Source organism: Carassius carassius, chromosome 37, assembly GCF_963082965.1.
Source record: "Carassius carassius chromosome 37, fCarCar2.1, whole genome shotgun sequence".
Classification (NCBI taxonomy): domain Eukaryota; kingdom Metazoa; phylum Chordata; class Actinopteri; order Cypriniformes; family Cyprinidae; genus Carassius; species Carassius carassius.
The window spans coordinates 11,327,719-11,348,247 of NC_081791.1; the positions used below are offsets into that span (position 1 = coordinate 11,327,719).

Sequence of the window (20,529 nt, forward strand, 5' to 3'; positions counted from 1 at the left end):
ATGCTCACTTATGGGCTGACCTACAAAAATATGTCATCAATGCAGCACTCGATTAGCGTCAAGTTGATCTGCGAGATGACCGTACAGAGAACACATGCTTATAAAAACCAGGCTTTGTATGTGCATACCGTGCTGCTGATGAAATTATATCATTATTTTCACCACATGCACATACACAAAAATTTTATCATTTTGTGGTATATTAATGAGACTTGCAGTTAGTCATGAGCTATGGAAGAGCAACATATGAGCAGAAAAAAATAATTCTGGGCAGAAGCAGAATAATAAAGAGGAAGTGATGGTGACAGATGATCATAAGCAAGGAAAAAACTGTTTGGTCAGTTTGGACTTTGCCTGCTCAGATATCAGCTTAGCAGCAGCATCCTGGAGATAAGAGGAAGAGAAAGAGACCCAGTAATGAACAGCTCCTCATCGTGAAGCTGGCTTGGTCCATTCGCGGTCGAACTGCTTCATTGTCATTTATGTGAGGAGCGCACTTGCATAATCAGACTTGTGCTGCATTCATATCTCAAACAGCCACGGAGCAAGACAAAGCCCCACTTTAAAAACCAGATCCTAAGCTGAGATGAAACTCTAGAGGAGGTACATTTGAGATAACTAGGGTCTCTCCTAGAATAAAAAATTGAGAAGCAGGAAACTTAGGCTAAAGTCTCCATTTACTTGCCCTACTTTTATCTAATTGAATATCCTTTTTCACCCAGAAATGCATCACATTGTAAGTACAATGGATTGCAAATGCCATTTTATATTGACTCAGTTGTGAGTTTCAAAGGCAGGGTGAGTGACATATGGCTGGAAGCTGCATTTAAAGTGTCAGTGCATTTAAAAATGTAGTGAAGCTGTGTTAATGGTTGTCTTTCAACACAACAGTATTTGGTGCCCTAGGACTGTCTTCATATGGCTCATCTGAGCTGCATGTGTGCTAATAGGTTAAACAATGGGCAGTTTGTTTTTTCTAAGCAGGGCAAGGTTAAGTTTATAGTGTGAATGTGCCTGGGCGGCTGTCCCGCAGATGCAATCAGATACAGATCTGGAGGGAAGTCATTTAAAACGACCGTTTGCACAGCAGAGAGGCGGAGCAATCCTGAAAAGCAGGATCAGAAAGGAGCGACACACACACACAATTAAACCCAAATACAAACAAATTCCACAAAGCCATTTTCATATCTGACCAAGTTCTGCTGACAAACAGTCATGGTCACATGCAAATGAGCCATTATCAGTCTTTGACGGGTCATTACACTCCTTTGATTTCAGGGTTTTGTCAGATATGGCAGCTTTTTCTACTTCAGGCTGTGGTGAGAGGGCGACCAACTAAGCACCTAAACACACACACACACGGCACTGCATTGCTTTACTGCCCCTTTCCCTGTGGATCTAGAGGTGTCTATCTCCTTTTGCATGTAAAAGCAACAACAGGCCGTGACATTGTCAGACAAAGGCAGGTGGGTGGCGTCCAGACAGAATGGAGGGAGGAGTGAATGCAAATAATCTGGACCAACAGACACTTTCGGGGCTCTGGTAATTAAAGCTTTTGTGTGACAATACAGACGTGCAATTACCATAAAACCCTGGGACTGTGGTCTAGAAACATATTCTATACTATATCATGAATTGTAACATTGATTTATTTCCTGCTTTTCTGTTTGTCTGTAGAAAGACTGATACTGTATAAAAACTTCTGTTATAGTTACAGGAAAAAATAAAAGCTGTGGTTGCTTTAATGATGGTGTTTTTACAGTTAATGATGTGCATTTTACAGTTAATAACTCTATATGTCTTTTATATAATTTTAAAGGTCCCGTTTTTCGTGCTTTTTTGAAGCTTTGATTGTGTTTACAGTGTGCAATATAACATGTGTTCATGTTTCGCGTGTAAAAAAAAAAACAGTATTTTTCACACAATTCACCTATCTGTCATAAAAACGGGCTGATGACTTCCTTGTTCTATGAAGACCCTCCTTCAGAAATACGTAACGAGTTTTGAAATAGTTTTGAGGAGCAAGTGTGCAGGATTTGTTTTGAAAACCTGGCAATCCTGATCTGAATGTAGTCAACGCACGTGCTGGAGATGTACTTCTAATCACAGGAGCATTTTTACTGACGAAATGCGCATGAAAACCGTATTCGATTTTTTTGCACAGCCCTAACATCTAGTTAACAAATCTAAACAGCGTTGCCCTTTGTGTAATAAGTTACAGAAACTGTTAAACGCACCAACTTAAATAATAAAATACACTTACCGGTTGTAGTCCATAAACAACGCCTTCTCCAGACAAAGAGGGAACTGCTCCATCTTTCAGGAATAATCTTTGTGCGAATCCGGCATTAAACTGATTGAGATTATAAATAACAGCGTTTCGACGACATGGCGACAAACACAAACGCAACTCTTCCTCTTCTCCGTCGGAGCGCATCAAGGGCACGACCCTTTTTTGTGTATTCCTGTGGGTGGAGGTTAGTCAAAAACGGTTCTAGTGACGTCATTACTGCAGGAACTAGAGGGATGTAGTCCAAACGGCTCGTTCGATGCAGGCGAATTCTGTTAAATAAAATATCTCGCTTGGCATTGAACTTTGAGCTTTATAAATTCACAGATATTATTTATACTCTAACAACAACATTACACACTAACTGAAGTTTGAAACATGGGATCACGAAGAACGGGACCTTTAACATACAATCCAAAAGGGTATTAATGTATAAAAATGTTTCCAGTTCAATAAAGTTTTTTTTTTTTCATGAACTGTGGCAGAACACCATTGGAATAACTGACATAACACTTATAATGCAATAAACATTAAAACTAAAATACAGAATTGCATAACTAATAAAAAAATAGCAAAAAGATAAATGATATAGGTCACACATAGACATCTGACCTATGATTGTTTTTCAGTAAATAGTCAATATGTCAATAAATAGTGAATATTTTTTACTTAGAAAAAGGTAGTTTTAATAATATTATAGATAGTACATAGTGCTAGTACATAACCTATACTAGTACTATAGTACTATACTATATATACTGTATATACTATGTACTATAACCTATCTATATTTTAATTAGAATTTTCACCATATACTGTAAGATAATGTACAGTAGTGTAACGTATTCACTGATATATATATATATATATATATATATATATATATATTATTTTTTTTTTTTTTGCTGTAAAATTATGTTTTTAATGCGCATATCCAATATATAGCAACAGCAAAACACAATTTTATCATGCCACAGCACAACATTTTGGGGAAAGTAGCTTGTACTGGAAAAGCTGAAATAAAAACAACAGTGAACTACTGTAACACTACTGATAAGGTAGTTAAGGTAGTAGTTTTGCTGCTTTTAGTTCGTTTCTTCCACAACATTGATGGATAAACAAAGTTGTTTATAGCTCCTGGCAATGACAATTGGAAAAAAAAGACTGATGAAACAAGGCAGAGAGGCTGTTGGTGATTTAAAGAAAAGGAAAGAATGAGACATGGGGGGATCTGATATGAATTAGAGCATGGTGTTTGGTACAGTGGAGCATTGTGGGTACCCAGCTGCACATTGGCTGTGGTTCAGACACACAGAGAGGAGAAAACCCTCCCTCACAAACAGGGGCTGTGTTTCTCCTAATAGCCCTTCACAATCCCCATTTACCCCATTCAGTGACTGCTGCCCTCTCTTTCCTCATTCCTCTCACACAAACCTACATCCTTCCTTAATATGTGCCCCATAGAAACATACAAACATTGTCAGTAATGACAAACGTTCTTGTGTTGCTAAAATGGTCCAAGCACCAGTATGTGTGTGTTTGGTAGATATGGGTTTGGATTCTCTGTCTTTGTTTGCCCAACACTGATTATTGCCTCCTTAAGAAGTTAGTGCATCTCTAACAATCAACCGCTTTTAATGAGCTTTCCTCTACCTTCAGGGAGACATGAATCATAGACTCGTGAACAAGCCATCTTTAATACTATTCACTGGCAAAAGTAAAATCAAAAAGAGGATAAATTTTATGATAAGATTAATTACTACAACATGCAGTATTTTTAACCATTTCTGTAATATTTAAATATATTACATATACTTTCTCTTGCCTATTATTTTTCACTAAGCTCATTTCTGTAGGCAGCTCACAGAGTACCTTTATTCCAAATGATATTTTTAATGCTCCCCTCATAAAAACTGTTGTGGTTGTTTTAGGTGGCAAAAGACGTGTCCATCCGTCTGCACAATGAGCTGGACGCTGTGGAGAAGAAGAGATCTCGTCTGGAGCAGGAGAACGAGGAGCTGAGGGTGAAACTGCAGGATCTGGAGGTGGCCAAGCAGGTCCTGCAAGCGGAGATGGAGAAGGCCAGAGAGGTGAGAGATAACTGATCATTCCAGAAGCTTTCAGGATGTTGAGTAGATAGCAAGTGGGCTTTAAAATGAGCTGTAGATATGTGAAGTAAGACATCTCAAATTTGTGGAAAACACAATGAGCTGCTGTGAATTTTACCACAGGAAAGAAGCGTGGTGTACATTGATGAAATCAAAGAAAAGATTCTGCTAGGGGGGTTTGAATTGCTATGCGGTTGATAAAGTTAATCTGTGTGGTTGTGTGTGGATTTTTTTTACCAATCATCATTAAAATAATGATGATGCCTTATAATACACCACTAAAAATAATAACGTAAATAAGCCATTCTTTCACCAGGTAATGTAGTTCATAAGCCTATCTGTTTTGTTTAATTAAGAATTTAAATCACAAGTCACATGCATGTGGCCACAAGTTGGCCATTTGGAGCTGGAAAACTACCCGTTTTTGGTTATTGTAGCTACAATGATGGAAATTAGTGCGAGTTCTGTAAGAAGTTGCTAATTGGGGAAAATACGATCAATAATTAGTTTCAGATTCACTGAAAAGGCTTCATTAGGAGCTCCAATGCAGGTTTTTGAAAAGACAAGTGTTTATATTGTAGTTGATTTGGCCTGGGGCAGAACTCTTAATGTTGACACTAGTCAAAGCTCTGTGTGTGTTACGGGAGAAGCTGAGAGCCCTTCGCTCGGACCGATCTGTTGACTCTCGCTCTGTAAATGTCAGCTCGGGTGGGTGGATTTGAGGGTGGACGGGGAGCACATGAATTTAGCATTAGGTTTTCTCTACTGACAGTTTAACGAGGATGAACATAAAGCATGCTACTTGTGTTTGGTTAATTCTCTGTTTTGTCCTGCATTCTTTTTGTAATAAATGTTCCTTTGTGTTCTGAGTAATGGATCATTGGCAGGATGGTCTGTGTTGGCTCAATGGTTGGTCTGTGCTCTATTAGCGATGTCTGCTGCATGATGAAAAAAGTGATGAATGCATTATTGTATGAAGCAACGGTCATTATTGGTCGGTTCACTCTTTTCTTTGAGAATCATTTTACGGGGTGTTGTATACCGCTGTGATAGTCAATGCCAGCGCTCTGATTCGCTCGGCTGCTCTGCTTTGGGTCAGCTCACAGGTTTGCTCTGTGTTCTTATTGTCTGTAAGCCCAGGGCAGGATGCGTGCTGCTCTCTGTTGTTGAGGACTGAATTCTTGGCATAGCGGGCACTTATGGTACACAGTGAGAGTTCATCCTCAACTGAACTTCCAGAAAAGAGCCAGTAGAGCCTTTCAGACAACAGATGACTCAAAGAATGGAAAGAAGTGATGGATCATTACAAGTAAAAGAAGATGATCTGGCTGAACATGATATCTCACTATGACATGCAACAAAGTACAAGATGAAAGAGATGCATGAACAGTTATTAGAGCAAAAAATCGATTCTAATGGGTCAGTGGTGGAATTCTACTGTAAAATAGGCCTATTTTTGTATAATGATACCTAAACTGTATTTCTCATTGACTGATTTCATACATAGCTGTGCTAGTTATGTCTTTATTCATTATTACTAATTTCTTTAATAAATTACATCGTTCCTAAATTTTTATTTTTTTTACTTCTATAGACAAAACTTATCTGTTCTATCGTTACAAACATGGATCTGCACAATTTATGTGCACAAGAATGAAACTTGAAAAAATGCAACAGTAAAAATATCCTTACCTGGTTAACTGTAAGTAATACTATAGGGTGAAACATTGTAAGTGGTTTAACATTGCATTATATGATATTTTACTGTAAAATACTATAACATTTAATTCCCAGAATTCCTTGCATGAAACATCACATTTTACTTTATTTTAATTCAGTTTAATTAAAAATGTTATCTAAATATGTCATTTGTCATTTTGCTATTTATTAGGGTGTTTTGTGTTATATTTTCTGTTGTAACACCATCTTTTATAGGCTACTCGATTAAATTCTGTATTACTATGCTGGTCATTGGATAGTTCAAGATGTTTTTTACTGTACATTTAAAAGAATATTTGCTTTGAGTGGATGGAAAGTTACATCTGATGATGCATTTATAACGAGACTTCTCAGACTTTTAGTAGGTCAGCCGCTGATGTCATCAGATCACCATCAAAGACCTCCCTTCCTGACACAAAAATAAACACTCAAAATGAAAGCTTGCTGATATAGGGCTTTTTAACCTAGATAGCACCACACCCAAAAATCTTCCTATAAATGCTTATAGTTCTCCTTCTATGCTCTCCATCCCTCATTCTCAAACTCTTTCTCAATACTTCATTTAACACACAATGGGTATCGATCGGTACTGCAGCTGGGTGATTAGGTTCACATGTCTACTGCTGCTGTGAGTGTAAGAGGTGTGTGTTTGTGTGTGTTTATGGCCTCTGATGGTGGTCGCTATGTGGAGGGGCTGTTTTATAGGGCCTGTTTTACAGGTGTTAGTATAAGAGCGCAGCCTTATTACTGCTGTTTCTTTCTCCAAATACACATTCATACCAATAGCTCATTTGTTAATTTATCATTCAGAGCCCAAATGTGTCTCAAAAACAGCATGTAATAGTGGCATTATCTATGTAGAGCTTAGTTGTTGATCCAGAGCCCTTCTAGACTGTGCTAGAGGAAACAGTCCTATGAGGCTGACTGAACTTTTATTTATATTTTTCAGGAAGCTCCTATCTTTGTTTCGCTCTAAAGGGGAAACCCTGAGAAAGGAAGGAAGTGCAGGGTCTCTGGAGCAGGGTTCATTAACTCTGCTCTGATGGAAACAAACACTAGATGAGGAAGAATTACAGCTGGACAGTCAGCGGAGAAATGCGTCAGGGCCATTTAATTTTTAAAACCCCCTTGTTGGGAAAATCACTTGAGGATTTTGAGGAATTCTGAGCAAGCCAGAAAACTGCTGAAAACTCCCTGAAAGTTTGAGGGATGATGTGGGATTTAGCAGGTGGTCATGTAACTGTTTTTTCAGAAGGAGAATAATAAAACGCTGACCCGTTGACTCACAGACTATTGGATGACTATTGACTATGTTACCAGAACAGTCAGAGAAGCCAGTGAGCACAGTGCTGTGTGCTTTTATAAGAAATAATTTCCAGATATATGAGTCTTGACATTTTGATTTACTTTTCTCTTACAGTGGTGGTACTGTGGTACTGAATGATCACTCTGTTCATGTACAACGGTTTTTACATGTTTCTCTGTACCTTGAAGATACTAATGGTACATTAGTGGTCCAATAACCCTAGTAAAATGTCCTGTACCATGAAACTTTGTAGTACTTGTTTGTGTGGTTATTGTGGTGCATTTTAAATTGCCCTTTTCTGTCTATTATAATATGATTCAATGAATTAGATACATAAATGCACAATGCACATATTCATAATAAAGCGAGTGTTCTCAGACTATATTTACAATATCCAGTTTTCATTGTATCTAATATTTACATTGCTGTAAATAACACAAAGAAGAGAGTTAAATGGAGGCAGAATTGCTGCTGGGTTGTGAGGTCTTGAGTCTGGGAAGGTTTGGCAGCTGTGTTTGCTGTGTTGTTCCGTATTGTAAGGTCTGATCTGTACAGCAGCATCAAAGCACATGGCATTCAAGGTTTTGTACTGGTTTGGAACATGGAAAAATAGAGAATAAAAGCAAGTGAGAAACGCACACATATACACTCAAACACGTGTGACCTGGATATGTTTATTTTCTCAAAAATTCAAAAGTCCCTTTTGGAAAGCAAAAGGAGAACTTTCGAAAAAGTACTTTTTACAGAAATTATATATTTTAAAAGAATATATTTAAGTTTTAACTGGCTGTGTTTGACGCATAACTGCATGTTAATTGCTATAAAATTAAAATACATTATAGATTAAATTTAATATAAATGCCGTTAGGTGAACTTTAGAGTGATGTTTGGACCTACTTAAGTGCATAGTTATATAATTACTTTTGTGCTGCCAAATGTACTGACAAGCATTTATAATAAACTGAAAATACTTTAAATATAATTTCTCTATGAAACTTGTAATTATGCATTTTTAATGAAGTTTCAATTGAATACATTTAAACTTTAAATGTGATATTGATGATACACTACCATTGAAATTAAGTACTTAACGTGCTTTAGTTATTAGTCAACTCATCAAAGCATACTTCTTTAAAACATAATGATTTCAAATGTACTTTAAAGTAAAGCTTCAAATCTGCAAGCACAGTTACAGTTTTGCACACTTTTAAGATTTGATGTACATTAAAATTACACGCAGTGAATACAATTAAGCGCACTAATTTTTAACAACAGGTATCATTTATATACTTAGAGTTTACTACTTGGAGTAAGGGGCTGGTCCAAATTGAATGAGTATGAGCATGAACAGTAATATTGAGGATTGCCTTAGCAAACACCAATGTTAATATTTTACTGTACCTTTGGCTACTATTCCTGCATTTCAGGAAGTGTAACCAAACCCTGGTTAAATCTAGCACACATCTACATACAGATAACATGTTCTTTCCTCAGGGAGTGAGAGGTGATTTCATGCTCTAGTAAAGATCTGCATGAAAAACCAAACATACTACACAAGACACGCAAGACTGAAGCATACAAAACTCTTGAACACACACATTCAGGCCTGGACTCTACTATATATGTTAGAGCAGGGGGTCCCCAAAGGTCTATTGCAAAGGCAATGCTGGTAGATCGCGCTTTAAGTCATTGAGGTGTGAGATAGCTTAAAAGTAAAATATTATATATTCACTAATGTTATGACTAATATGTTAATGATGTAAAAATGAGTGTTTTATAATGGATGCTCGCGTGTTTCTGAGAAGTTTGTGAGGATCAGTGGTATTTACACACATATGGCCATCAGATGCTCCAAACAGCGTTCTGACAGAGGAACTATTTACTGTAGCGTCGAGCCACCTTCACATCGCTGAGTTGAGAATGGTTTTATTTTTCATTTGTATTTTGGTGTTTAGTGATTCTGAATGGAACCGTACAGTAGTTTATATGATATGATATGATATGATATCAGTCACAGTTGTAGGATTTAGATTTGCACATTTAAATGAAACCCAAACGCTGATGTTATACGAACACTTAATAGCTCTGTATGTGTGTGTATGTTTGTACACATCAGACAGACAGCCTGTAATCTCCCAACTGCTTCCACTTGAGAATTACAAAACTGAACAAATGGCACAGGTAAAACAAACAATAAGAGGATGTTGGGAGGGAGTTAGTGGCAAGCTCTTTTTTTATGAAGCTCAGCAGTATGCAGAACTGACAGACAAAGAAAGTGCAGAAAGGGAAATATGTGTTTGACTGATGTCTAGACCCTTAAGTGTGATACACACATACAGAAGGACATATAATGCAGTTAGAGGTTATTAGATTTGATAGTGACAATGCTGCAGCGCTTGTAGGTTATTTATAAAACCCATGCACACACAAAAAACACACATGCATGCACCAACTGGCTGGTATATTTCTGCTTTTAATGGAAGGGTAATTGTGTTGTCTCCTGGATACATGTCCACACAAACTGGATTAGGTGAGCAGCATGTCATGTATTAAGATTGTGTCTGTGGAAACCAGCTGAGATCAGCTGTTTGAAAGAAGTTTAGCATGTCGGACAAGATTAGATCTGTCAGGTTCCCTGCTGTGTCAATCTTTTTGTAGGCTAGAAATATTGTCCAGACAATACATACTAGCCTGTTTACTTGTTGGAATAGTTTTGTTTAATTTTCCTTTTATTTCTCTTTTATAATTGTTTGATCCTAGTGGCATATTTTTGGAAAGTTTAAAAATAGTTTGATTCAGCAAGGATCTATTAAATTGATCAAAAACAGTGACAAAATATTTCTATTACAAATAAATGCTGTTCTTTGAATTTTTCAGTCATTAAAGAATCCTGATGGTTTCTACTAGTGTTGTGAAGCAATTAATCGCGATTATAATCGCATCCAAAATAAAAAGAAATTCTTTACATAATATATAAATATATACTGTGTATATTTATTATGTATATATAAATACAAACACATGCATGTATATATTTAAGAAACATATGTTATGTTTATATATTAAATATATTTATATATAATATAAAATATAAGATTATAAATATATAAATGTATATATGTAAATAAATGCAAATATTTTCTAAATTATATCCTGTATGTGTGTGTATTTATATATATACATAATAAATATACAAAGTACACACACATATATCATGTCAACAAAAACTTTTATTTTGGATGTAATTAATTGCGATTAATCGTTTAAATTAAACAGCACTAGTTTCTACATAAATATTATGCTTCAAGCAGCAAATTATTTGTGATTTTTGATCATTTCTGTAGGATCAATTTGACACTGAAATGAGTAATGATGCTGAAAATTCAGCTTTACATCACAGGAATAAATTACACTTTAAAATATACTAAAATAGAAAACAGTTATTTTAAATTGTAATAATATTTCACAAAATTACTGTATTTTGATCAAATAAATGCCTTTTAAATAGTTTTGTTTTAAACTTACTCACCCCAAACTTAATAAAAAAGTATTTTAAAACCTTAAACAGGAGCTATAAGATTTATAATCAGCTGAAAGTGTGTTTGTGCCACAGATATTTCTAACAACTGTGCAAATATCTTTCTCTCACGGAGAGCTTGTATTGATCTACAGAGCTATTTCAGTTGTGTCATGCAGCTCCCATCCACTTGTGTTTCCCAGGACTGAGGTTAAATGAATTTGATTGCAATGCTACTGATTATGCTAAAACCCATATTATTGAATCAAGCTATTCAGCCCAAAACATTCATTTTTATAGATATTGTTTATAGTGTGTGAGATGTTAAAAAGTGAAAAAGAAGCATTTATACAGAAGACAAGTCTTCATTCCTGTTACCAGATTCACACATGTTCAGACCTTTACATCATTACACAACACAACAAGCGCCTCCTGCCCTCTGATCGAATACACTGGTCCCTTAGGTGAAGCTAAGTGGTTAGATCTCAAATCCTCCGCTTTCTTCCTAATCAGATCAGTAAGCTGTTGCTTTGATTTTGAGTATGAGACAGATCTTATATAAGACATGTCTCCTCATATCCAGGCTCTTGGGAACTCCTTGTCCTGTGAACCTAATCTGGGTCAACCAACAATCTTCCACTTTCATCACACACACACACACACACACACACACACACACACACACACACACACACACACACACACACACACACACACACACACACACACTGAGTGCTATAGAAAGTATGTGCATGCACTTTGCTGCATTGATTTATATAGAGCATGGATAACAGTGTTCGCTTCACTGCCTTTGCACAAGACTAACTATCAATATTCATCTGCGTCTGTACACTTCACTGATTTGTTAAAGGGTTATTCATTATGGCTTGTTGGAATCTGCAGACTCTTGTTATTTTAGCACGTTCAAAAAGGGAATCCTGTGGTTTAAATATAGATTTACGAGTCATCTGTAAATGTGATGGGTTCATTACAGACAAAGCTCCTAAACTGCTTTTGGAAAAGTGCTGTGTGTGTGAAGTGTGATTGTAGTTAGGATCTTCTGGTTTAGATATAATGACTTGAGAAGTGAGCTGAGATTGAGATTGATTGTGTAATCACACATCAGAATTATACAGTCAGCGATTCTCTTCAGTAGAATGGGTTTATTACTGCATCAAGTGACCTGCTCACCTTATCACTGTAATCTGTCTAGACCAATAATCTGAGGAAATATGACCAGCAGAAACTACAGCTCTATTAGAACAGAGTATTACTGTAGTCCTCACTACATACTGCACAGTATATACTAGATGTAGAAAGAAAAAAGCTGAAAGTGACCCTGGAATTTAAAAATTTGGAGCAAAATCTGCTTAATTTTTTTAAATATAATTTTAATAATGGTTTTATTATTATTATTTTTTTATTTTCTTTAAACCTAGGCCTAGGTGTACATACAATATACACAAAATATGTGTTGAGCAAGATTACATTTTATGTAACAGTCATGTTTATTTAGATTGAGAATTTATGTGAATGCTACTTGATCCATACCTTAAAAATAAGTTAATTGATATTAGGTCATACTTTGTTTTTGTTTTTTGCTGTCATAAAATCAATTAATTTTAAATGTTTTATTTTTCTGCATTGTCTAACCTTTTTTTTTCAGTGCGTAAAGTCATGACACATACGTGCCATTATACATTGTACATGTATTACCCCCAATTTTCTCTGCTTGTGGACAGTATACTTATATATTTTCTTCATGCCTTGAGTTACAGTGCAGCTAAATTCCTTAAACCAGCATGCATACTGATTCATCATGCTATCATAATGAATTCATACTCAGTTTGTTCAGCTGAAGCAGTTCCGTGGTATTTGGCAACAAATCCATTCAATACTGATTGAGGTGCAATGTGTTTATTTTTGTACTATAGACAATTATCTTCATTAATAAATAAAGGCTATCGATTAAGAAGTCATTAAATGCCTCACAATCTAATTACACAGCTCGTGACCGTTTCTCTCTAATGACCATCTAAATATCTTAAATACCATTTCAATAACCTATTAATGATTTTTCAAAAGCTTGCTGAAGCGTTATCTAAAATGTATCCCCTTTGTCACTCATCAATAACTCTGTAGCCGTCTCAATGCACATGTATTTTTAAGTATTTCATGTACAGTGTTGGGAAGGTTACTTTGGAAATGTAATAGGTTACAGATTACAAGTTACCCTATTTAAAATGTAATAGTAGTGTAACTTTTTTAATTACTTTAATAAAGTAATGTAACTAATTACTTTTGAGTACATTTTGATTACTTTTATAAATTTCTAATGAATGTTAATTTGCAACTGTAAATCATCTTCAACCATTTTACACCATGCAGGTTTAACCTTAAAGTAGTGCTCAATACTGTCAGACTTTCACCATCCTTCATCACTTAAATTAAGATGATCACATTTGAACACATCCACCACACAATCAGACTTTACTTTGAGATTGATCTGAAGTTCAAAGCAGATTTAAAATCAAAAGAAATAGTTTATAGATACTGTTTTTAAAACCAAATCTTTGCATAACTACAGGCATCTAACTGCATCTAACAATGGTTTGGGGAAAAATAGTTAATAAAAAAATAAAAGCATATACATCAACTCAAATACGGTTATCTAATAAGCATGTGTCCTATTTTGTGTACTAAACTCCTGAAACATTGGTGTCTTTCTGAAACACTGCTGTCTCCTTGTATATGATATGATGATAGTTTCTCAAAATAAGTAAAAAATGCTCATGAAGTGACTGTTCTAGAGATTAATTTCCATGAGGGGCAGACTGGGAAAAAAATAGGCTGGGAAATCTCACACTCATACACCCACAACCCATTCTGAAACATGGACAACACTATTTTGTGTATGGACCTGACATGAAAAAGATTTGAATCCTTAGGTTGGGGGACTTGCAACGTAATTAAGAGTTCTCTCCTGAACTGCACCTTCACTTCCATTATCCATCCATCTCTCTCATGACTTTAATACTGAAGATTTTTATTTGACTTTTACCATGTTTTGTAAGTGCAATTTAGTTTTTTTGGCAAATGAATTACCACTTGTATTTATTTTTACTACAAATTCCATAATTAAACCACGGTTAGTGCCATACCATAGGCTATATTAATTTTCCTAAGGGTTGTGTTTTTGTCAGTGTTGGGGAGTAACTAGTTACATGTAACGGCGTTACGTAATTTAATTACAAAATTATAGTAACTGTAATTAGTTACAGTTACTAAGAAAAAATGAGTAATTAAATTACAGTTACTTATGAAATTTTTTACGATTACAAAGGGGATTACATTTGAATATTTACACACATCCACATACAGATTTAACTGATTTCTTTCCCAAATTGCACTGACTATTCTGAGACATACCGCCCTAATAATTTCCGGGATGCGGAAACACAGTCTGGTTCGTAGAATCCAGTCATAAAAACGGAATGCCTAACGCGGACGGAATATGCCACATTTTGGATGACTAAATCAAAAGTAGGTCAGTACACTTGAATCAAAACATGACTGACATGTGAATATAAAGCCCCAGAAATGCAATATATGACTTGCACATTCTGCGTGTCTGTGGAAATCAGGCGCGGACTGGACACCGGGAGAACCGGGACAATTCCCGGTGGCCTGGCAGCCGATTTTGCCCTCTATTTAATATCATTATTGTATAATTGCCTGCCGAATGTACTAAAGCGATCATTTGCGAATCCGCCATTTGATAATTAAATCTCTAATAAGTCATGAAGTGTTAGTCATGACTCGCGCGTTCTCCGCGCCTCCGCCAAACGGTTTGGATCAGACTCCGAGTAATCAATGCGAGAGAGAGAGAGAGAGAGAGAGAGAGAGAGAGAGAGTGGACTGCTGGAGCAGAGAAGCAGAACTCCTGTTCAGGGTTTCAGGTCAGTTTCATCTGTAAAGATGCTTTTTTGTCTTTGTTTTTTTATTTATTTAATCAAGCAGCAGCACGTTGCTCATCAGTCATCACTCAAAATACTATATAAAGGACATCATTATTATCTGTTGTAATGTTACAGTAGGAATTTATCTGAAAAAAAAATCCGATTTTTTTTATAGGTTTAGGGGGAGTTACGGACAGACAACAACACAACCCTTACGAAAATTAACATTTTAATATTTAACTATAAATCCAGAGAAAATGGTTACTATTGTTTAACTGTGATAACCAAAAATGTAAAATTATTTTACAAATGTATTTATTTAAAAATAAATACAAATCCATTTGCAAAAAACAAAAAAAAAAAAACATGGTTATTTTACTTTTATATAGGCTAATAAAAGCATGGCAATTTTTTGTAAGGGAAAAACATGACTCGTGTACAGTATTAGGATTTTTCTATAAAGATATTGTATTGTAGAGTATTGTATTGTAAAGTATAGTTTTGTTCAATCTTGAGTATTAAAGTCATGAGAGAGATGGATAACACGGCAAAATAAAGAGACTGAAGAGAAAAATGGAAGTGAAGGTGCAGTTCAGGAGACAACTTTTAATTATTTTGCATGTCCCCAAATTAAAGATTTAAACCTTTTTTTATGTCAGGTCCATACAAAAAATAGTTTTGTCCATGAATTTGTTTGTATGAGTTTGAATTTTCCAGTCTGAATTTTTTTCCCAGTCCGACATGGTTTCATTTACTACACATAGGCCTACTGAAGCTCGCAGTGTTTTCAACCTCTGCCGCCTCAATATAGGAGTACACGAGCACATAAACATAATTTCTAGAACTGTTTTGTGTCACTTAATGTGCATTTTACTTATTTTAGGAAAACTATCATCATATACAGAGACAGCAGTTTCAAAAAAACACCAATGTTTCAGGAGTTTATTACACAGAATACGTCACATGCTTATTAGATAACTGTATTTAAGTTGATGTATATGCTTTTATTTATTATTCTTTAAATTTCACAAATTTAGAAAAGTAATCAAAAAGTACTCAAAAGTAATTAGTTACATTACTTTAATAAAGTAATTGAAAAAGTTACACTACTATTACATTTTAAACAGGGTAACTTGTAATCTGTAACCTATTACATTTCCAAAGTAACCTTCCCAACACTGGTTTTTGTATCCACTAGCTCCCCCTAAACCTATGATAAAATATGATGATTTGTCTGCTAACTTACTACTGTAACATTACAAAAGATAATAATGACGTCGTTTATACAGTATTTTGAGTGATTGCGAGCAATGTGCTGCTGCTGCTTGACTAAGTAAACAAAGACAAAACTACATTAGCATATTTACAGATGAAACTGACCTGCACCTGAAACCCTGAACAGAAGTGTCGCTTCTCTGCTCCAGCTGTGCGCTTACACAATTCACTCCGGTCTCTCTCTCTCGCATTGATTACTCGGAGTCTGATCCAAACCGTTCGGCGGAGGCGCGGAGAGTGCGCGAGCCCAACCATTGCCAGTCACGACTAACCGATTCATGATTTATTAGAGATTTAATTATCGAATGGCGGATTCGGAAATAATCGCTTCAGTATATTCAGCCTGCAATTATACAATAACAATATTAAAGTAGAAGGCCAAATCGTCTGCCAGGCCACCGGGAATAATCCCGGTTCTCCCAATGTCTAGTCAGCACCTGATTTCCACAGACACGCAGAACGTGCAGGATTCATTTTCAGTCTTTTTGTGGCTTAATATTCACAGACATCAGTCCATATCGGGTTTTGATTCAAGTGTACTGACCTACTTTTGATTTATTCGTCCAAAATGTGGCATATTGCGTCCGCGTTATAGGCTGAATTCCATTTTTATGACTGGATTCTACTAATGTGTTTTCCGCGTCTCGGAGATTATGGGCCATATGTCTTAGTGCAATTTGGGAAAGAAATAAACTGTATGTGGATGTTTGTAAATATTCAAATGTAATCCTCTTTGTAATCGTTACAATTTTCATAAGTAACTGTAATTTAATTACTCATTTTTTCTTAGTAACTGTAACTGATTACTGTTACATTTATTTTGTTATTAAATTACGTAACGCCGTTACATGTAACTAGTTACTCCCCAACACTGTTCATGTATACTCATATTTTGTACTTGAGATAATTTTGTGAACCATTGAAAAAACTAAATATATAAGGTGCCTCCTCAAGGGGTTTGTAAGCATTGTTATTATGCCATAACTGCACCATCTAACAATATATAGCATCCTTCTCAATTGACAACCCTGTCTTTTTGGAACGCATATAAATTAACACAATTTTGGAACGCATATAAATCAAAAATAATTATATATATATAATATATATATATATATATATATATATATATATATATATATAATAGTAGAAGTATAACTATTTCAGTATGCCTTTAAAAAGTGAAACAGACTGACTTCACGACTCAGGGTGTTTTGAACTGGGGTGTGTTCTTATGGTGCAGTCAGCTCTTTCATGATGCATTTATGGCTCAAATCAGCCTGACTGCAGAACTGAGTGCATTTTCAAATTGCCTGCTTCTAGGGAGATTCTGGTCCAGCCAAACAATTGCCTTTGAGATGAATGGGTATTCTTTTTTTAAGACCTCCATCCCATATCCTATGATATAGTGCTGATGTGTGTACTTGCCCATCATATTTTCTCCAGCTCAGGACTTCTTTCTCTTACTCGCCCGCTCTTAGATTTTTCATATAGCCTCTTGAGATTTAAGAGGTTCTCCTGAATTTTTCTCCTGAAATATTGAATTCAGTCTGAGATGTCTTCTATTTCTGGACTAGTAAAGACTGTCTGCTTATGCAAAAGTGAAGAAAAGACCACTCAGATGTCAACAAAACTACAAATCTTACTCATATATTTTCATCTTTGGCTATGCTGTAAACTGAGGAAACTGACCTATTTCTGTCTTTTCCACATATTCCAAAAACTTCCTCCAAGTTCAGTCTCCCAGTCTGAAAGCCAAATGTCGTTCTTAATACAAATGAGAGAACAAACCAAGTGAGCAACGAGAGAAATGTTTGGAGAGTTTTCATCCGCCAAGAGCCCATGCGGTTCGCAACCTGACACGCTAATGAGCGTCAAGTGCTTGCTATTCTCGCTAAGGAGCACATGGGCTCCATGATTGAATTCCTCTGAAATGGGAGGGCGAGATACGAAGACAAAGAGCAGTTTATGTGGCTGTGGGGAGCTGGATGTTGCGTTCCTGTTATGACGTACTGTCTTTCACGCGGAAAACGAGGACAGATACTCGATCCAAAGCTTTGGTGGTATCTAGGACAGATCATAGATGAAGGGGCCAATTCCTTCAGGCTGATTCTATACAGGTTTATTGTCAGTTTTCATCAATTTACATGTTGAAAAATTTAAGGACTGTCACATCTATGGAATCTTTGTTTCAATTTTCTTTCAGGTTACAGATAAAGAGATCTTCAGAACTGTGTTTTTTATATATATATATATTTCCCCAACGTAAGGCAAATTGTGACTGCTTTTGATTGCTGTGTCAGTGGTGTTAATGAGAAACAGGCTGCTGTAGTTAGATTTGATTGGCCCACACTGGGAGCAATTACTTGATGCTCAGTACAGGTGGGATTCACCACCACTTTTTTTCTCTGTTTCTCTGTTTACCAAATGTCACAAAACACACTGACGGCAGACTGTCAATATGTATTCACAGGTCTACATCCTGTTATATTCGTGAGATGGTTGATCAGGTTTAATTTAAATGTTAAATTTAAATGTTGAAATCATAATATGGAAACAGCTGTACTGGAGTGCACTCAAAGAAGGTGAAAATGAAGGGATTAAAGTAAGAAAGAGGGAGGTGCCCTTAGCCAAGGCTTTTTTTGTGAAGTGTGCACACAACAGAAGCTTAGAGATCAAACTCACAAGCCAAAGAGAAAGAAAGAAAGAGGCAGAACAGACCTTTTCATACTGTATGCTGCAGCCACATTAATAATATGTTCATGTAGAGGTGGAAGGATGCAGTGTTTCTCAACCCATGTGACCTTTTTATGACCTTTTACACACACACACACACACACACACACACACACACATATACAACCCGAATTCCGGAAAAGTTGGGACATTTTTTAAATTTTAATAAAATGAAAACTAAAAGACTTTCAAATCACATGAGCCAATATTTTATTCACAATAGAACATAGATAACATAGCAAATGTTTAAACTGAGAAAGTTTCCAATTTATGCACAAAATGAGCTCATTTCAATTTTGATTTCTGCTACAGGTCTCAAAATAGTTGGGACGGGGCATGTTTACCATGGTGTAGCATCTCCTTTTCTTTTCAAAACAGTTTGAAGACGTCTGGACATTGAGGCTATGAGTTGCTGGAGTTTTGCTGTTGGAATTTGGTCCCATTCTTGCCTTATATAGATTTCCAGCTGCTGAAGAGTTCGTGGTCATCTTTGACGTATTTTTCGTTTAATGATGCGCCAAATGTTCTCTATAGGTGAAAGATCTGGACTGCAGGCAGGCCAGGTTAGCACCCGGACTCTTCTACGACGAAGCCATGCTGTTGTTATAGCTGCAGTATGTGGTTTTGCATTGTCCTGCTGAAATAAACAAGGCCTTCCCTGAAATAGAAGTTGTTTGGAGGGAAGCATATGTTGCTCTAAAACCTTTATATACCTTTCAGCATTCACAGAGCCTTCCAAAACATGCAAGCTGCCCATACCGTATGCACTTATGCACCCCCATACCATCAGAGATGCTGGCTTTTGAACTGAACGCTGATAACATGCTGGAAGGTCTCCCTCCTCTTTAGCCCGGAGGACACGGCGTCCGTGATTTCCAACAAGAATGTCAAATTTGGACTCGTCTGACCATAAAACACTATTCCACTTTGAAATAGTCCATTTTAAATGAGCCTTGGCCCACAGGACACGACGGCGCTTCTGGACCATGTTCACATATGGCTTCCTTTTTGCATGATAGAGCTTTAGTTGGCATCTGCTGATGGCACGGCGGATTGTGTTTACCAACAGTGGTTTCTGAAAGTATTCCTGGGCCCATTTAGTAATGTCATTGACACAATCATGCCGATGAGTGATGCAGTGTCGTCTGAGAGCCCGAAGACCACGGCCTTGTCCCTTACGCACAGAGATTTCTCCAGTTTCTCTGAATCTTTTGATGATGTTATGCACTGTAGATGATGAGATTTGCAAAGCCTTTGCAATTTGACGTTGAGGAATTGTTTTTAAAGTTTTCCACAATTTTTTTACGCAGTCTTTCACAGATTGGAGAGCCTCTGCCCATCTTTACTTCTGAGAGACTCTGCTTCTCTAAGACAAAGCTTTTATAGCTAATCATGTTACAGACCTGATATCAATTAACTTAATTAATCACTAGATGTTCTCCCAGCTGAATCTTTTCAAAACTGCTTGCTTTTTTAGCCATTTGTTGCCCCCGTGCCAACTTTTTTGAGACCTGTTGCAGGCATTAAATTTTAAATGAGCTAATTAAGTGGATAAAAGTGTAAAATTTCTCAGTTTAAACATTTGCTAAGTTATCTATGTTCTATTGTGAATAAAATAT

The 20,529-nt window shown here is 36.2% G+C and overlaps 1 protein-coding gene across 1 annotated transcript in view; it reads left to right on the forward strand.

Moving 5' to 3' along the window:
• The window catches only part of LOC132117999 (protein SOGA1-like), a 57,153-nt gene that overhangs the window by 8,070 nt on the left and 28,554 nt on the right, over positions 1–20,529 (forward strand). Inside the window, exon 3 of the mRNA XM_059527455.1 lies at positions 4,222–4,380. Coding sequence (XP_059383438.1) covers positions 4,222–4,380 — 159 coding nt within the window. The remainder of the gene's footprint in view (positions 1–4,221; positions 4,381–20,529) is intronic.